Genomic DNA, 20,893 nt, shown 5'->3' with positions numbered 1-20,893 from the left:
CTTTAATCATGATTTCAAGAAGAAATCATTCTTTTTTGGATTATATTTCAGATTATTTTTGATTGTACCTTCAAAGTAGTTACTTTTTCATGTTTATAGTTTAGTTGCTCAAATAGTATGTAAAACCCAAACTTTATTTTTTTACTTTTTGATAAAGAAGGTTTTAGCATTTCACAGTGATATGGTGTTTGCACACACTTGTTTCTTAAGAGGAGACACACTGCGGTTTCTTTGAGCGCCCAACATCCTGGAGTAGCTCAGCATCATCATTCAAGTTAGCAAAGATGTCAACAACAACAAGGCAATAAAATATTTCCCACAAATGAAAAAAAAAAAAAAAAAAAAAAAAAAAAAAATTGCCATACATTTTTAAAAAGTCTTTAATATCTTGTAAGGAATTCAAATACTAATAAATAAATATTTAGACATTGTTTACAAGAACATTATTGGTATTAGGACACTGTACAGTAGTACAAATAGTTTTGACACAAATAAAGTACACCCTTGGTTAATACATTCAGCAATCCGAATGAATTCTGTTTTTGAAAGCAACCAACGAAAGCCTCTTTTCCTTGTTTGCCTTTGAAGTTCCAAGCCAACTGAATTCCTTGTTTTCATGTTATACCAATTCAGCCACTCTATCTAAAAGAACATGCACAAAATATTAATAATTTGATTGATTACTGAAGAAGAATCTGAGCAAGTTACATAAAATGTAGTTGCACATAATACAAAAGTAACATCAGAAAAAAACACATGAACTCGGTTCAGATAGATTTTCTGACAAGAAAATTAAGAACCTTAAAATGTACAAAACTGAACTTGGATTGTAAGCTGACTATAGGAATGAATAATCAAATTTAACATCTGTATTTAAGTGGGGGAGATTATGTAAGAAAGAAGAAAATTAAAGATCATTTTTATAATAAAGATGTTTAGGCTAAAAAGAAAAAAATACGCATAACTTTTTGTAGGGTTTTTTTAGAGAAAAATACGTGGGCAATAGATTAAAGAAGTTCTAATTTAATTTTTTTTCCTCCTAATGTATTATTAATGCCTTTTGTTAAATTCAAGTACTTAAGTAAAAAAATACTTAGCATTAATTAGTTTATACAAATCATTAGCACTACAAAACGGTTTGAACTTTTAATATGATATTTCAACCAGGTACTGGCTGAAATTTCAAAGCATTGAACTGATCTTATAAAAACTCTTAGCAAAGGTCTATTCCTCCATAAACTTTTTTTTATGACATTGAAAAAGAGTTTTCTTGTAGCTCTGAAACACATGTCTGAAAATCTTATTGCTATTTATACAATCATTGAGCTGTTATATATTTTTAACTTAGCGCATTAAGTCAAGTCTGGTATCTACAATTATTATTTTAAGATTTTCTTCAGGCAGATACACACAACAGGAGAATTAATTACGGCCAAAGCTATATTTGATTAGTTAGAACTGACTAACTTTCAAAATGCTATATACTACAAGATATAGTCAGTTTCTGTAATTATTTATATTCCTGTTCTAAGGTATATATTACTTCCTTTTACAAAAAAGGAAGTATTGTATTCGCAAAAAAAAAAAAGAATTTCACTCAAAAATCAACCTTAATTTTCATTTTGCTCACCCCCAAATGAATGTTGAGTTTTATTTTCGACCCGACCACACGTACATATATACCTAAGAACATATAGACACTCGAAATATCCATTTTGACAATTCCCGAGTTAATAACAACAAGTTTTCTTGTGACGTCTGTATGTACGTATGCATGTGCGTATGTATGTATGTCGCATAACTCAAGAACGGTATGTCCTAGAAAGTTGAAATTTGGTACGTAGACTCCTAGTGGGGTCTAGTTGTGCACCTCTCTTTTTGGTTGCGTTCGGGTATTTATAAAGGGGTCTTTCGCACCTTTTTGGGGGGAAATCGTTAATTTTGATGCAACTCAAGTGGTGCTATAATTTAGCAGACACTTCGCAATATATCGTCAGTCTTTTGGTTGCAAAGTTTTGTCGCCAACTTGGCAACAAATTTGGCGATTCTCTTTTTTTTTTAAATCTGGTTTCAATTTCGCTACTGTTGGTGATATTTAGAGAGTTAACAATTGAATCACATTAAAATTGCCAATAATGGAGAAATAACATTAAATTGGTGTAAAAGGAAGTCATGTGATACCATCAGCTCGTTTATTTTTCTTGTGCAATAAATATGAAGTTTTTTTTTTTTTTTTCCTCAGGTACATTTTCTATTGTTTGCTTAAGGTTCTAAGGGGGAAAGGCTCTAAAGAAAGACAAATATCCAGTTTACAAGCAGAAATGGAAGAATCTGTTACTTTTCAGGTATGTCAGCTTTTACAGATGTTTGTTAGCCTCTAAATTAAGCAGAGTCACATAGCAGTTTAGGGAGCACACTCATCAAATATTTTACTTTACCCCCTCATTCAGATAGACTCTTCTTAACTGGATGTTTGTCAATTTCATATAATCCGTGGGCCAACTGTACTATGACTATCAGAAGCATATTGAAAATATGAACTAATTTCTTTTCAGCAGTTTTCAATAGCTAAGCCTTCCTTTCTTTGCACTTTGGCTGTTTTCAGCCCAGTTTTTTTTTTCTTATACATACCTATATAAATACATATATAGTATAACTTTGGTTTAATGATACAATATCCGATTTAACGACTTCCTCAATTTAATGTTACATTTCATTGGTCTGGATTTGGCTGTATAAATGTACAAAATAATCAATACAGTGTATGTTTTTCTGTTAAATGAGAAAAAACTTATTTTTTGTCAAACATTTAACTTGATTAACTGAATTGATAAAAAATTATCTTGAATTAAAGAGACATTACAAACAGTAATTCCAATACAAATTTTGGAGTCTTAGCTTATTTTAAATTAATAAATTTCCACTGCAGTAAAGAATAAAAACTAATAATAAATAATTGAAAATAATGAAAATTATTTCAATTCTTCACAAAAGTTTTTCGACCAAAAAATGACAAAGTTGATAATACATACATTACATTATGCAACCCAAACTCAAAATAATAGAACACATAAACTGGTTGAAGAACACTTGTCCCTGAGTCAGAAAAAATGAACGCATGCACATTAAAAAGACTAAAACACGTTATTTATAAGTGGGTAAATCAATTTCAACAACTTTGCAGATATTATTTAAACAATTTATGAATCATTAACACATTTAAAAATTACATTGCTTTTTTATATGCGTCAAAAAAATAGAATAATCTATTCATTCAATGTGAATTTTTAAAAGTAGAGAAAATATTTGCATGCCTGTGAAACGAATGTTTGTTCCAAGTATAAAACTTGGCGCCCGGATAATTTTACACCCTTTTAAAAGCCTTTTATTGTTCAAAATGGGTCGTCAAGGTGATAAATAGGGAAAAAACGAAGTTACGTATTGTATCAATGCTTAAAGTTAGAAAAAAACCATCCAACTCAATTCAAATAAACGTTTTACAACAATCTTTGGTATGTAAGAATTTAAAGGAATATAGAAGGCCTGACTGACTAAAAAGTTACCGAAGCAAATAAGGAAGAAAAACTGTAACAACTGGCACAGATAAACCCAAACTAAAGTGAATTGTCTAAAAAAATTGTTGAAAAATGCTTCTTACGTCCATAAGTGTTGAAAAGAATTTATAGTTATCTTGCCCACACCAAATACAGTTGGGTGGTTTCATAAACTGCAATTGTGGACTTACGAAGTAAGAACAAAGATAAACATGAAGCAGAAACATGCACCACTCTCCTGGAGCAAAGAGACTCTTACAGGGGCAACAAGGTTGGAAAAGAATATATTTAGTAATGAATCTTTTTTAAAAATATCTGTGAACAAAAAAAGTATTCGGGTTTGGCGTTTAAGAAGTAAAGTGTATGAGATATCTTGTATAAGACATTCTCTCAAATTTGATAGATCTTTTATGGTGTGTGGGTGCATGAGAACTGCTGGAATTGGGCGATTGTATGTATCTTAAAATAAAACAATGTGTGACTTCTGCTATTTATCAATAATACTGCATGATACTTTATTTGAGGTATGGCAGTGACACATTCAGTGAAACATTTAATCTTTCAGCAAGATTCAACTTCGTGTCACATCTAATCAACTTGTAGGTTTTGAACAGAAAGAGGATTTTTGGTATTAAATTGGCCAGGAACCATCAAATCTAAAGAGACTGGTTCAAGACTGAGTGCCTGTCAACAAAATTGAACTTGTTGCCGCTTTGAAGAGGGTATGGAAAAAGTGTTAGAAGCGATGAATGTAAATAAGTGTAGAATCCCTGTGTGAAAGGATTAAAGTACGGAATCCAACAAAAAATGACGCGTTCAAGTATCATTTGAAAATGTTTCCCCCCCTTTAATTTGAATATTCTAATTTTTTGACTCAATGTAAACTCTCATCACTATAAACTATTGGATTATTCTGTCTAAGATTATTTTTCATTAAGTATATTTAAAAAGAAATGTACACCTTAAGGTCTAAGAAAGATGGCACATTCATTTAAATACCGAATTTGCACTTTTTGAATAAACTTTTTTCCAAAAAGTTAAAAGTATTCTATTATTTTGAATTTGGGTAGTAGAAGAAATATATCTTACTCTGTAGACAACAATTAAAAAAAAAAAGAAGAGACCGAGCAGAAGGGGGCAGTTAAATGGTGAAATTTGGTAGGCATTGACATCAGAGGGGATAAAACAAAAGTTACATAAAAAATAGTGAGAAATGAAGTGTTAGTTATTACCTGCTTCTTATTAAGAAGTCGCAAATCAATCAGTTTCGGTTCAAATGGGACAAAAGAAATTGGCTCAAACGTGTAGTACTTATTTTGAAATTTGTGCTGTAGAAAAAAAAGAGAATTATATGGAATAAGGAATATGGTAGAAATGAGTCTGCAACAAAATTATAATATCATACGTACACTAAACATAATTTAGTCCTTATTTAAACAATACTAGTGATATGCAATCTTTAATTTTTTTATTTAAACAATTAATCATAAATCATTTTTTTAATCATAAGGGAGAATTTTTTTTGAAAGTTTTTTCTTAAGTGTAATTTTTTCACATCTAAAAGGGACTGTGAAATCTGCTCCATATTATTATTTGATTAATTCAGAAATTGATCAAAATAAAATGAAATGTTTAGAAGTTACTGACAGAAATAAACAGAACAATAATAGAACAGACTTAGAAATAATAACATATTCTGGAATATGAATTGAATAGTTGAACATTCAAGCGAGATATCAAGTTGCTTCTATAATACTGAATGATTTCAATCCAATAATCAGGAAAAAACTATCTTATAATATGAAATGAAACTTGACTAGATGAATAGATTTGCTTACAACAATTATTATTAATGCAATTTAATTGCATTATTGCAAATTAATGAACAGATACAGAATAGAATTACTACACAATGTTAGAAGTCTCAGTAACACAAATAAATAGATAAAATATTCGAGTGACATTGAAGAACTAATCATCATTCTCTCAAAGAATATTATGGTACATATGAAAGCGGATAAATGAACAAATTGCTTTAAGAGTAGCTTTGAATTAATGGGCAATGAATGGAAATTTTTTTTTGACAAAGCAATTTTTCTTTGCATTTATAAGTAAATATAGAATTTTTTTTATCATTACAGCAGGTTTTGAAATATTCTAACATAAGCATTTATGAATTTATTTGGCATATAAAAATTGTAACGAACAATTACTTGTCTTAATCAGCTATCATTACTAGTTTAATTTTGTGTTAAAAAAATATATTTTTTTTTGTTTCCAATGGAGCTGTATAAGAGACCCTTTCTCAAGAGGCATCTGGGCTATAACTAGACCTAGTGCATTCTCCTACAATGCATCAGTCTTTCATATGTCACTATTAAGGCGCTGATGCATGACACAGTATTTTTTTTTTTTTTTTTGACGCCCAGTTTCCACTAGATGGAGGCACCTGGGCTCTCTTCTGATGAGAAATTGCACTAGGAATTAAATTTTGCCTAAGGAATTCTAAGTCAAATGAATACCCTAGGGATCATTTACATGCCGCATAATCATACAACATGGGCGCTAATGATAAATATATTATTTTTTAACTTATTAATTTACAGTCATTTTAGTTTTCATCCATAACTTACAAAATTGAAAACATAGCATTCCCTGCAAGAAACATTAAATTGATTAATTTAATATAAGATTAAATTGAAACATACAAAATTTATTCATAACATAGTCTTAAAGCTTTGATCAATGTATAAAAAACACATGTAAATAGTTTCCAAACATCATCTGCAATACAAGACCTATAGTCGACTCCCGCTACAACGGGATCCGACTTACGCGAAATGGGTATAACGCGAATTTTTCACGAGTAACGAATTTTAGAGCTAACGCAAATTTTCCACCCACAACATGATTTTTTTTAGAAGGAAGTATCAGTTTCGTTATTGGCTACTAAATACTAATTTCGTGAATGTTATTACGTCCCTTTGAGCATCACTGACAGCCAAAGTTTCCACGCCAAACTAGTCTAGTGCATCAAATAACAATAATGGCACCTTAGTGTCACCTTCATCTAAAGTTTGAAAATGTGAAGAAAAAGAAAGTTTCTGTTAAAAATATTTAAAAAGCCTAAGATTCTCGATATGCTTGAACAATTACAAAACGTCGAAGGTAGCGCGACAATAAGTATCAGTGAATCTTCCATATGTACAATTAAAAGTCAAAACAAAAAGATGTCCGTAAAAGTTTAGAACTTAGTTTCAATATTGAAGCTTGCAGAGCAGTCTAGCAAAGTAAAAATTATGAATATGGAAGCTACGTGCGCTCTTGCATTGTGGATCAATAAAAAGATCAGGTAGAGGAAATGTAGCCACAAATTGAAACGTTTTAAATAAAAGGTGAAGCGTATTTAAAAATGTATTATATAAGAATAACGATCTGATCTTGGAGCATAAATCATCACTAGTATCCTCATTTTTTGACTCGTAAATATTGCTACTGTATCTACTGTACAGTACTATGTTGTGCATAATTTTAATTTTACTGCATGCAGTGTCTACCGTGTTGTTTTATTTTATATCTTTTATTTCCATTGGTCATTCATTTTGTGCATCTTAAGTATTTTATGTTGAATAACAGTTTTTTATTTTTTAAATGCAGTAAAAGTTCAGTTCTTAATGGAAGAAACTGTAATGGTTAAGGAATGCTTTAGAGCAGTTTGAGGGGCGTTTATAAGTGCCTAAAAGTATTTGGTATGCTTTAAAAAATTTCTATGCACACATTTTTCCACAATGCGAAATTTCAACTTACGAGAGGAGTCTTGGAACGCTTCCCTCGCATAAGTCGGGACTCAACTAGTGATGTTCCGGATATCCGTATCCTAATCCGTGGATATCCGAGGGAAAATAAAGATTTGTATCTGTATCCATTACTTTTTTGACGGATCTTAAACGGATCATTTCTATTCTAAAAATTTTTAAATATTTGAATAAAAGACTCTTAAATTCCGTTTAAATTAGATTTTATTCCCTATTTAAATTATAAGGTATCATTTCAGAAGCCAATTTGTATCCCCCCCCCCCATTGCAAAAAGGAAGGGGAAATAAGTTTTAAAAGTGTGTATCAGTGTGTCTTTTTGTGGCATCTTAGCTCCTAAACAGATTAACCAATTTTGATAGTTCATTTTTCGTTCAAAAGGTGACTTGTTCAAAAGTATTCTTAGCTTGGCCTCGTTTTTGTAGAACTTTAATTACTGGAGATATTAATTAAAAACCGAGTTAACGTTTTTCACAATTATGGTAGTAAAAATTTACCCATACGTTAAAAATGTTGGCCCTAATTGAAAGAACGAAGTTTTCCGCGTTTGATATTTATTTGAAACTTCCAACTTATATACAGTAGGAGCTATAATCTTGTTAAGTTAATTTTAAATGCAATTATAAGCTTTTATACGCGTGATTGGTATCGATTTCATAGTCGGAAGATATGGAGAAAAAGCTCAATGATTTAAAAATTTTACCTGCTGTCAGTTCATATTTATTAACAAATGTGTGTTCTGCCCCCGAAATTCATCTTAATATGAGGTCGACTCTCTAGGACATGTTTTATTTTTTTAATTTTTAATTTAATATTAGTTTTTGTTATTGATTTGGGGTTTCTGTTATTCCTCATTTTTGTTTTTCTTGGCATCCTTTAAAAAAAACTGAGACTAAATTCTCTATTTACTTTTATAAAGGTGTTCCCGGCTCTGTATTTCGTCGGTCGGAGAAGTTCGGTGGAATGGGTCAGCTCTGCATTTATGCTGAAATAAAAGGTTAAAATTATTTCTATCCTGTCCAGTAGCAGCTTTACTCTCTTGCTCCTGTATCCTACATCTACCGAGTAAGCTAGAAATAATTTTTCACATTCCATCTAGCAGCGCTGACCCGTTCCTTCCAACTCTCCCTCAATTTTAACGGAGATTTCTTTAAAGAGTAAGTCATAGTCTTGATTATATTTTTGCCGCAGTTGACATTTTTTGAAGAAACTGCCATTATTCTGACGGGAATACCTTCCATAAAAAATTTTACATTTGGATAGTTGAATTGGGTAAAAAAAAATTCGAGATCTGTATCCGTATCCGCGGATCTTGACACTAATGATCCGTATCCGTATCCCTATCCGCGGATCTACTTTTTTAACGATCAGGCACATCACTAGACTCAACTATAGCTTGGATTTTCATATTTTATTATTATAATTATTATTTGCTCAGTTTTGATGCTTAGTACCTTCAATTTGTACCTCTCATGGTATGACGCGTACAAATTGCTGCTTTATTAGAAAGATTTCCCATAAAATTTGATGCATTCAAATAAATATACAGTGAAGTACCGTTTATACGTTTCTCATTTATATGTTTTTATCAATTATACGTTTTTTCATACAGTCCCTTTAAAAACATATAAACGATGCTTCACTGTATATGAGAGAGAAATGTTCAACATTGATTGGGAAAAATTAAATTCCTTATTGCCATAATGACTTCAACTTAAAACGGATCATCAAGTTTTATTAATTCTATGTCTGATCAGCAAGGCAGTTGCTTATGGGATCTAGTTTTGCCTTGTTAAAACAATCACTTCTCTGCTTCTCAAACGCTGCCAAAAAATATTACCTAATAAAAACTAAATTACTGAATTTTAAGTGATGCAACAATGAAATAATGCTGTTTTGCAAGCTATCTCACAAGTTTCATTGTAGGTGACGTCAGGTCGTTACTTGATCAGTGATATTTGCTATTATATATATGAGGATTTGCTCAGTTTTGACGTAACAGCATCTTCAGCAAATTGCAAATAACAGTCTTAACAGCTCCGTTACTAATTTGCATACTTTTGCTTTTTGTTAATAAATTTTGCAACAAGTAAGAAGCATTAATAAATGTTTGAATGGTGGCTTATCATAAACTTCTGTTATACAAATGTTTTTATGATGTGAAAAAGGCAAGGGGTGAGTCAAATGATCTGGAAACGGAAAGGAGCACTATAATTAAGAGCCATGTTCATAGCCTAAAAAAATTACAATTTGTGAATGTCTATAACATTACAATATTTAAAATATTATTTCTTTTTGTACCTATCATTTAACTTAAGAAGAAAACAGTACTAAGTAAAGTAAATAAAAATGATTACTAATGTTTCCCTAAAATATTTAAGTTATATATAAGACAATCTTTCAGACTTAACTTGTTCATAAAGTTTACATACAATTCAATATGCTTACTATTGTTATAATGTGGTTCAATCAAAAAGAAGTTACTATATTTAATGCTGCAAGTATTCTAATCGTATATTAAAAACTGGGTGTATGCATGTATTTATTTTTTCTTTTATGTTCTTTGTTCCTCTTTTCTTTTTTTTTTTGTTTCCAGTTATATTCATGTTGTAACTGTTCATAACCTGCCATTTGAAAAAAAAAGTTATCATTTTTTAGTATAATATTTACAATAGTTGGAGTGGAGAACAACATAAAAGTAGAATATTTGTCGTCAATTTCTGACGAGGCGAATCTTATGGGCATTGGAGTCATGCTCACAATATTTCTTACTTCACGCCTCCCAAGTGACACCGGTGGTTCTGAATTCCACTCAATTTTACTATCTGTCCATCAGTCACATTCGTCAACTATGTTCTCTTTCGACAATAGTTCATTTTCAGAAACATGACCTGACAAACAATTGCTGACACTAATGGGCAATTCCACGTCAAATCAATAAAAAAAAAAATTAAAAAAAAAAAAAGTTTTTGACCTCACCATTTTCGATTTTAACGACAATTGGTGTGAGGGACACATATGACAAGATAAGAAAATATTGTCAATTTTTAGAATTTTACTTGAAAAATTTTACAAAATAAAGGGCTGTTAAAAAACTGCAAAAGTACGAAAAAAAGGGAAAAGTTTTGACATACAAACGACAGTAACTTCTCTCCTAATTACAGTAGAATAAAAATTTAAAAACCATAGTAAATCTCAAGAATAGAGCTTTCTATTGATATAAAACATTACTTTCTTGCAACAGATTTAAGTTTCAAGGTCATTCACCATAGTTTTTGACCTTGAATATCTCAAAACATGCCCCCTTAGAATTTCTTCAAAAAAAAAAAAAAAACATTTTATAGCTCTTACACTATTTTTCCACTACACCAAAGCTTAGAATGGGATCAAAATGGCAAGGTACTGAAAAAAAAATCAGGAATGTTCACATATTTTACATTGTGGAATTCCTTATGTCAGGTCAGTGATCTCCTTGACCTACCCAGTGGCGTAGCTACGCTTTCTGCTGCCCGGGGCGGTTCCTCAATTTGCCGCCCTTTTGCTGGGAAATAGTTAATACATTAAAGAGTCAAAAGTGTTTAAATAAGATTTAAATAAAGAAAAAAATAAAATTATTTTTTTCCTCCTTATTTCTCTTGCAGAAGAAAAAAAAAAGGAATTCAAAACTCTAACGAAAAATTACAAGAGTTAAGTTGAAATTCGGAAGTTTAAGCAATTTTTTGTAACGGTTTATAGAAAGAGGCGTTTAAATCTCTCCTGATTTTTTTTTTTCAAAATTAAAGTCAGTTTTATGCTTTCTTTGGTGACGTTAGGAGAATCGGGAGTTCACAAGGAAATTATTCGAAATTAAAGGCTTAAAAAAGCAATTTTAGGGTATCGCTGGATACGTGAAGACATCGGGGAAGATTCAGCTGCGCTGTCCGGAAAGCGTTTCAGTTAGATTGAAAAGCACGTAAATGCAGGCTGTATCTAGTGGTGTAAGGGCCTCTCTTAACTCCAACAAAAACTGGATTTTCCTCCCGAAATATTTTCAAACTTACAATCAATTTTAGTCTATCTTTGATGACGTTAAAGAGAATAGGGAACGTACACGAGCTCTCAAGAAATTTTCCGATGGAGTTTTAAAACACAGAATTGAAGGCTATCTTTAATGGCATAAGTTTCCAACTATTTCGAAATATGTTGGGAAGTTAGATGATTTTCCGTCTCCCTATGAAACTTTTTGAAAACGACGTACTAAAAACGTGACTTTAGCCGTTGTTTGACGGACAACGTCATGAGAGAGAGTTTGGAAGGGGGTTTTCCACTCGAAATCTTTTTCAAAACTGTTGCACATTTTAAGCTCTTCACCACTGAGAAAAGAATGCTTTGTAGTCTTCCTTAGAAAAGTCTAAAAACGAAATTTGGAGCCAAGTGTGAGTGTAATGTCGTTATGTTCATGCACATTTGGGGTCCCTACTTAAGAATTTTTCTGAAATTTAAGTATAAAAAATCCTACGTTAAGCTATTTTTGGAGACATTGGATGTGATGGGTATTTTAAAGTTCGAAGTTGATGCCCTTAATACACATATTAGACTATATTTAACCACGTTAAAGGAAGGGTTAAAGCTTGACCGCCCTCAGAAATTTGTTGGTATTGAAATTTTAAAAACTCAATATTAGGCTAAAAAATGAGATGTAAAGGGATAGGGTAGGTGTTATCCTGTGGAAATGTTTCGAGACGCAAGGCCTAAAACTGCACTTTTTGGTGTTTGGTGACATTAAGGTATGGGAAAGCTCTTCCGATTGCTCTTCCTGATAAAAGTGTGACGCCGCCCTCAGTCTGTAGCTTCAGAGGAGAAACTAACAATATAATGCTGAGATGTCCACAAGAACAACACATGTTTTGTATTTGAGTAATTTTATTACTACAGTGAAACCTCCCTTAACGGACACTCCCGAATAACGGACACCTCTAATTAACGGACATTTTCGCAAGTCCCAGTCCCTCAATATAGGCCATTCCATGTAATTCACTCTGAATAACGGACACTCCGAATAACGGACAGTTATTACACAGAAAAGTTCCCTTGCGATCGTAGCACTTCCGTTTTTTTTTCTTTTTACAGAATATCTTAGTAACTTGCTTGCCTTACAAAGCTTTTCATCCTCCACAACTGATATCCCCCCCCCCCTCCATCATTTCCTTATCACTGTTGTTTCTTGGAATTAAAAAGGTGGTAATGGGCAGAGGCAGCGATTGGGGCTTAAAAAAGTTGGGGGGCAGAAAAAAAAAAGAACTAAAAGACATGGTACTTTTTGCGGGCAGCAAAAAATGAAAAAGAAAAAAAAAAGTCATAATTTTGTTGCGGCCAGTTTTGAGAGTATTGAAGCCGATAAGTGAAAACTGATGTCAGTATAACAATTAACATACGTTTTTCTTAAGATTTTAATGAATTTTGTACACAATAACTATTCAAAAGTTAAGATAAAAAAGAGGAAACTGGGCGCTTTTTCTAACTGGGGCTCTCGGGAGATGCAATTGAGCAGACCGGCGCCGGTAGTAGTCAGCTTTATGGCGCCGTAGTTTCGTTGGGTTGTTTAATTTTTAGACATGAAAAATATTTGTCCATATTCAGGGTCATATTGCCAACTGTAAATCATGCAATAGTGATACTCGAGATAAAATAAATAAATTAACCATAAAAAATGTGTGTGTGGGGGGGGAGGGGAAGGGTTGCTCCGCCGAATCACCGCCGTTGGTAATGGGATATTCATACCCTGAGATGAAGTGAGAGGCAAGCGAACCTAATTTTCATGCAGCAATCGTAGCTTTGCAGTTGCAAACTTTCCTAAAGGTGTGCTGATTTAGTTGATTTTTTTTGTGTGACAATATTATTTGAATTTTAAAATGGCAACTAAAAGAAAGAGACTGACATTGAAAGAAAAAATAAATGTTTTGGATGTTGACGAAAAAGAAAAAAATAAGTGTGCGTTGTTTTGCCGATCTTTTTCAAGTTGGGAAAATTCAAATCAGCGAAGTTTTAAAAGATAAAGACGAAATTAGAAAATTGTGCACAATAAGAGACTTTTCGGAAGCACTGAAATACAGTGAAGAATTGAAAAACTTTTTCCTGTGCAAAGGGGACACTGAAGGACTTGCTAAGGGAAATGATTTAAATATATTGAGAAATAGGCTTGTAATGCAAAAAAGAGATGTCAAACTGTTTTAACTGATTACTTTAATTGACTAAATGCTTTTTAAGACAAGTGTGCTGTCAGTATACCTTTATTAAGAAAAAACAGATTAATTACACTTGACGTAAAATATAGTAAACCTTTCGCAATTGTTTCGATTGTGTTCTTCAAAGGGAACAACAGCCCATTTTGAAAAAGGTAAATTAAGTAGTTCCTCCTAATAGCGGACACCTCCCAATAACGGACAAAACTTCTGGTCCCTTGAATGCCCGCTATTTGGAGGTTTCACTGTATATTCCTACCACAACCTTAGAATTAGGACTTTTTTTTTGACTCAAAAAAAAAAAAAAAATCAAAAGCATGATTTATTTTTTGGGAAAAGGGTTAAATTTTTTCACATCAAAAGTGTGAAATTGCCGCCCCCCCCAAAAGTGCAGCCCTGGGCGAACCACCCCTTCCGCCCCTCCCTAGCTACGCCACTGGACCTACCCACCTTTTCCGATTTCAATGAAATTTCGTGTGAAGGGCACATACGACAAGATAAGTAAAAATGCCAATTTTCAGAATTCTACTTCAAAAATTTTACGAAATGCATGGCTGTTAAAAACTTAAAAAGTGAGAAATAAACGGAAAATTGTGACACGCAAATGACTGTAACTTCTATCCCAATGATAGTAGAATAAAAACTCAAAAAACATTGCAAAGTTGAAAACATAGAGCTTTCTATTGATATAAAACATGACGTTTTCACCACAGGTTTAAGTTTCAAGGTCATTCAGCGTGACTTTTGATCTTGAATATCTCAAAAACGACCCCTTAGAATTTCTTCAAAAAAGTGTATTTTGTAGCTCTAACACTTTTTCCACTTAACCAAAACGTAGGCTGGGACCGCAATAGCAAGGAAAAAAATCAGGAATGTTTACAAATTTTTGCCAGATACTTTACATTATTTCTGTCCTTATATTATTGTTTTAATTTTTTGGGCATATTCTTCATAAAGTATGCATATTTTGACAAATTGACAGGTTTCTTAAATAAGAGCTTAAGTACGAAAGAACTTTTTTTGATAACTATAATTCTTATCTGTAATAAGCAACAGATCATGGAAATCAAAACAGCAAGTTTTAGCCTATTACAAAACTTCCTATATAATGGCAGCAGGGCCGGATTTAGGGGAGGGCAGGCGGGGTTACTGCCCCGGGGCCTCCACAACAAAGGGGCCCCCCACAATAAATTTTTTACAAAATTTCCTCAGAGCCTAATCATCCTGACATTGGACATGGGGCACATTTCTATTTCAGGGCCCCACTAGGACCCGACTAAGATTTTTGAAGAAACTGGGCAAAAAATTCATTTTGTGCTCCTCTCCCCTTTCCCGCTTTTTTTTTATATGTTGAAGCAATAAAATATATCAATACTTGCGTTTTTACACAACAATACTAAATTTGGTGGTACCACAATATAATGTATACATATAAAAAAGTAGAAGAGGTATAGCAGTATACGATAAATATATATAAAATGTGGTTCAACTTTGCCTGTTGCAGTAAACCGTAAATACCAAAATTATGATTTAACTTTTAATAGTAAATACAGACTAAATTTGGAGCAGTTTTCTGATTAGCAAAGAGATCACATTCTGAAGGGGAAGTTTTATCAACAAATAGATTTTTTCTTTGTTTTGGCATTTGCAAAATTATCAATGATATCATTGTACTCTAGATTCTGAGTGAAATCGTTATTTATTTTTAATTAGCATGATAAATTAAGGGGTTTTTGGGTCCCCTGAAATCGAAAAGGAGGGGCCTGTGCCCCACATGCCCCTGCAGTAATCAGGCTCAGAATATCCTAACTTTCACGGGTCAAAAATATCGGATATATACATATATATCAAAATATTCGGATATATATAAAAGTATTGGATATTTTCAAAATCTTTTCGAACTCTGGTTAGGGGCCTCCACTCCTCGTTGCCCCGGGGCCTCCACACTTCCAAATTCGGCCCTGAATGGCAGTTTTGTTTGTACTTCATGATAACAATGCTTCCGAAAATTAAAACAATAATATTAGGACAGAAATAATGTGGAAAATTTAACAAAAATTCATTTGATTCTTGGAAAACTCGAAGTCCATGGGACCGGCTAATAACTTCCAGTTATTAATAGTTCGAGTTACGGGAAGTTGTATGTAAACATTCCCGATTTTTTTTGCTGTACCTTGACAATGCAGCTCCAGCCTAAGTTTAAGAAGACAAGTGTTAGAGCTATAATATGTACATTTTTAAAGAAATTCTAGGGGGCGTGTTTTGAGACATTCAAGGTCAAAATTCATGGTAAACTGAACCAGGGTGAACACTTGAAAATGGTCCCACTGACACACTGTGAACCTTGAAACTTAAACCTGTCGTGAGAAAGCCATGTTTGATACCAATAGAAAGCTCTATTCTTTAACTTTACAATGGTTTTTAAATTTTTGTTCTACTATAATTAGGATAGAAGTTATAGTCATTTGCATGTCACAACTTTCCGTTTATTTCTCACTTTTTTGATTTTTAACAGCCCTGTATTTCGTAAAATTTTTGAAGTAGGATTCTGAAAATTGGCAGGATTACTTATCTTGTCATGTGTGTCCTTCACACGAAATTTCATTAAAATCGAAATAGTGAGGAGGTTAAGAAGGTTACTGATCTGACATATGGAATTCCACTATGTCAAACATGTGAACATTCCTGTTTTTTTTTTCAGTATCTTACCATGGCGAACCCAGTCTAAGTTTTGGTGCAGTGGAAGAATAGTATCAGAGCTATGAAATATCTTTTTTTTTTTGAAGAAATTTTAAGGGGGCATGTTTTGAAATATTCAAGGTCAAAAGTCATGGTGAATGACCTTGAAAACTTAAATCTGTCATAAGAAAGTCATGTTTTACATCAATAGAAAGCTCTATTTTTTAGCTTTGCAATGGTTTTTGAATTTTTATTCTACTATAACTAGGAGAGAAGTTACAGTGATTTGTATGTCACAACTTATCGTCTTTTTCACTTGTTTTCAGTTTTTTAACAGTCCTGTATTTTGTAAAATTTTTAAAGTAGAATTTTAAAAATTGGCAAGATTACTTATCTTGTCATATTTGTCCCTCACACCAAATTTCGTTAAAATCGGAAATGGTGAGGTCAAGAAGGTAATTGATTTGACATGGAGAACAAAATTATTCTTTATCCGACACTGTAAGTAACAATTCCTCAATTCCATCTTTAGATAGCAAGCAACTATGATGTGTCATATCAAAAACTTTGAAGACTTTCTAACTGATCATGTAAAAATACCAACCATGTGAAAAGCAATGTATGCACTCAATGAAAGTGAAAAAAAAAAAAAAAAAAAGAAGAAGAAGAAATTGTCTATTCAGTGTGATGCTAAGGGCACAAAAAAGTAAAAAGACTAGAACACAAACATGTGTTGCTAGAGCAATAATAATTGAAAAATGTATTGAAAATTGTGGTACTTTGTCTTCTTATGCGTTACAATTTGACTGGGGTCAAAAATAAAATGAACAGCTTATGTGCTATAGTATGTTCCAATCTAAGTTGGCACTGAAGGGAAAGGTACGAGATGTGCTACTCCGGGATGAGTAGTAGTTCTATTAAATTTGGAGGTTTAAACAGGTATAAATTCATAAATGATGTGAAAAAAATAGAGAATGTATGTGGTTGAGACATATAGTTGAAGTTGTTGTATATTAAATATACTTAATTTGTAAGAATTTGACTACGAAAGGAAAATCAAAGCGCCGTAACTCGACTTCTGTCTTGGCGTAGACTTGAGTTTTCAATGTTAACCTTGGCGATCTTCCTGTGGACCGGCAACCCCCCCCCAGAACTCGTTTCTCCCCACTTCGCATCGCACAGGGAAAAACATCTGATTGTCATTATGACTCTTGAATGAACTCTCCACATTGTGGTCAAAGCATTTCTGCCTGGTCTGTTTTCTCATTTATGCTCTTTCCATTGTTACTTCCAAGCAATTGAATACATTTTTAAAAACAGTTTTCGTGAGTAGGAAATAAAAAATGAAATAAAAATATTAGTTTTCAATTATTTACTTGCTGCAATTACAAATACACCAGGTTTTTTTTTCTTTGAATTTGAGATTTATTACTTGGTAGATTTAAATAGCTTTCGTTTCTTACATAATGAGCCCAAACTTCAAGAAAATTATTGTGAAAAAATGAAAGAAACCCGAATTTTGTTTGAATTTTCACAATACTTGTTGTGTACAAATCCTTGCTACGGTAAAAGTCTTTTTTTTTTGGATCGTTTGAAAAGTTTATGGAGGAAAAAAAATAATAATGCTCTTCTCACGTATGTACAGATACACTATTTTCAAATTTACATTAATGAACTGCTGGATGAAGAAGTTTTACTTTTTCATTTTAAATTTGAAACATGCACATCTCGCTCGAAATATGAAATTAATTCGCCCCACCTCCTCTAGGTTTAGAACCCCTAACCTTAAATTAATTTTTTATAGGAAGTAAATTTACTCACTCCCAAAATATACCTATAAAGTAGGCTACATTAACTACACTAAGGTAAATAAAATAATTTTTAATAAATTGAGTTTCGGGGTTAATCATATACTTTCACAGTCACACAAAATTGAGAGTCATAACTTTTCTATTTGCAGAAACTTCGATGCATTTTAGTTTATTATTTTTAACTTTTTTCATAAATAACTTGAGCTTAAAATCAACCTTTTTTTAAAAAATTCAAAATTAATATCTTTTTTAAGCTACGAAATGCAGTAATAGCTAATTGTTTCCATGAAATTTCTAAGTTTTTTATTTGAATAGAATTTTTTAAAAAGGGCAATCTTTTTTTTTTTTTCAAAATTGGTTATTTAATCTTTGATCTTTACCAATATTACTAGAGTGTATAAAAGGAAAACGCCTATACAAGGTTGAAGTATATTATTTTAGATAATAAAACAACGTTGAGTTACACAAATTTGCCGAGAATTGCAGACACGTGTTTCGGGGTTTCAAGGAACACCCAGGTTTAATGCAGAAAAGTGAGCACAATCTTTATTTTTTCGATGAAAAAGGGACTCCTTGAAACCTCAAAACAGGTGTCTGTAGTTCTCTTTTGAACGATTTAACATTATTACATTTTCTTTTACTTTTCTGCACAAAGGTACTTCTTTGATTTATATACATACGTATAAAAAGACACAACGGCACCTTTTCCAAATTCTGAAGAAATGGTTGGCATTGGTACAGTTGGATTTTTAAATCAGCGAGATTATGGAAAATAATCTATAAATATTAAGAGTTCCTTTTTTGTTGCAAAGATTTAAACGAACTTAGGATGAATTTCTCAACTCCAGAGAGCAAATCGAGTGCATGTGAAACATTAAAGAGAATTTATTCAAAACAGAAGTAAAGAATGAGGGGGGGGGGGGGGTAACAAAGGTTGCAGATTATTTCAAATATGCAATCAATTTTGTCTCGAGAGCCAAGTTTTATTTTTAAATGGCAATTTCAGTTTAATTTAGTCATTTTTTCTGAAAGCACAAGTTGTAAAGAAGCTATAGATTTATATATACATAATATGTGGATAAGAGGAGGCACATATGGAATACCCAGGGGTGGATTTAGGGGAGGGCAGGCGGGGCTACTGCCCCAGGGCCTCCACAATAAAATTTTTACAAAATATCCTAACTTTCATGGGTCAGCAAATTTTACGTTTTTTCTCCCCTGTAAATTATAATAATGATAATATAAAAAAATAAATAGCAGTAACTTCAGAATGTATTTACTATAAAGTGCTGATCGAAAATATCGGATATATACATATATATAATTATATATATATATCAAAATATTCGGATATATATCTTTTTGAACTCTGATTAGGGGCCTCCACACTTCCAAATCCAGCACTGGGAATACCATTTCCATGTCAGAGGCAGGGTAAAAGATCCACTTCTTAACAAGCTAATAAAATTGCAGGAAAGGATTGAAGATTTACATTTCTTTTTTCGCTGAAGGCTTGTCGATGAACTTGAAATCTTCAGTAGAAAAATGAAGATGCGCTTTGGAGTACATGCCTGATAGTTTTTCATTTGTTATACTTCTGAAAAGAACACGGTTCTTTTTGATGCCTTTGGTACCCATTATTACCATGGGTAAATGTTCACAGCTGTGTGCTAACGTTCTCCTTACATATATAAACTTCGGTCGTCTTATCTTTTCCTTTGAAATAGATGATATATATATACTGGATGGTCAGTATTTTGACGAGAGGGCACATGCTTTTTATCAGCGAACGAAGAAATCACCAGAGACAGAGTATGCATCTTTCAGAGCATATTCTCTTCTTTGAATTATTACTCTTTATTTGTTTTCCTGCTAATTTTTAAAATCATTCAGAATTATTAGTTAATTACTTTATGACCCATAGCTCTCCGCCGCTGTAAAATGAAATCCCATTCACAGCTTTGCATTTGTGATAAAAATATGATTAAATATGGTTAAGACAAATCTAATTTCTTTGAAAACTTCAAGGATAGTTGTTTCGTTCTTGGTATTTATTTTATTAATTTTTTTCCCTCGCCAAATTCGGCAAGTTGCGCGGCTGACTGGCACGCGCCCTACGGAGAGTAACCTTGTTTCCTTGACAACGGCTGCAATTCGGCTCGCCTAGCTTTCCCTTCAGTGCCAACTTAGTTGTGAAACAAAGTATACAATTTTCACTGGAAAAATTTATCATTTTTAAAGAGACTGCTTATTCCTGAATATTTACAATGACTATACAAACAAAGTCAAAAAATATTTTTGAAAAATTATGAAAAATATATTAGATATATAAGAAAAAAATTTGAAATAGGTCAAAAAAGACTCAAACACCCTTGGAAGGTTAAAAGTGTTTTGTAAACTAAATAGTAACTTACAGGAGTTTGAGCATTCACAACCATCATCATGGTTTCCAATCGTATACCAAATTTTCCTGCTACATAAAACCCAGGTTCTAGAAGAAGATAGCATGTTTAGAACAACAGAGTAGTTATAATTTTAGTAAAACTGCAGCATGAAAAGCATAACTAAGAAAAAAAGCTTTTAAAAATAATGCTGTGATAAATGTAATATTCTTGCTCAGTGTTTTTATTTCTATGCTTAAAAGGAGATTATGTTTAACAGAATTAATGAGATGCAAGAATATTAGATGTCTAAAAGAAAAAAACCCCTAAATAAATAGGATCATCTGACTTGTATTACCAACAGCAATATCACATCACAAGAACCAAGATTCATTCATCATGTAATGGCAGTAGATCACATGACTTTCAATCCC

The 20,893-nt window shown here is 32.3% G+C and overlaps 1 protein-coding gene across 1 annotated transcript in view; it reads right to left on the bottom strand.

The window, feature by feature from the left end:
• Window positions 1–364: 364 nt before the first annotated feature.
• Window positions 365–20,893, bottom strand: part of LOC129216004 (uncharacterized) — a 175,557-nt gene continuing 155,028 nt past the window's right edge. Inside the window, exons 18-20 of the mRNA XM_054850141.1 lie at window positions 20,493–20,569; window positions 4,787–4,882; window positions 365–642 (exon numbers count right to left, since the gene is read on the bottom strand). Coding sequence (XP_054706116.1) covers window positions 433–642; window positions 4,787–4,882; window positions 20,493–20,569 — 383 coding nt within the window. The 3' untranslated portion in view covers window positions 365–432. The remainder of the gene's footprint in view (window positions 643–4,786; window positions 4,883–20,492; window positions 20,570–20,893) is intronic.

Source organism: Uloborus diversus, chromosome 2 (assembly GCF_026930045.1).
Source record: "Uloborus diversus isolate 005 chromosome 2, Udiv.v.3.1, whole genome shotgun sequence".
NCBI lineage: Eukaryota > Metazoa > Arthropoda > Arachnida > Araneae > Uloboridae > Uloborus > Uloborus diversus.
The sequence above is the reverse complement of the archived record's forward strand: the minus strand, read 5'-3'. Positions and strand labels throughout refer to the sequence as shown.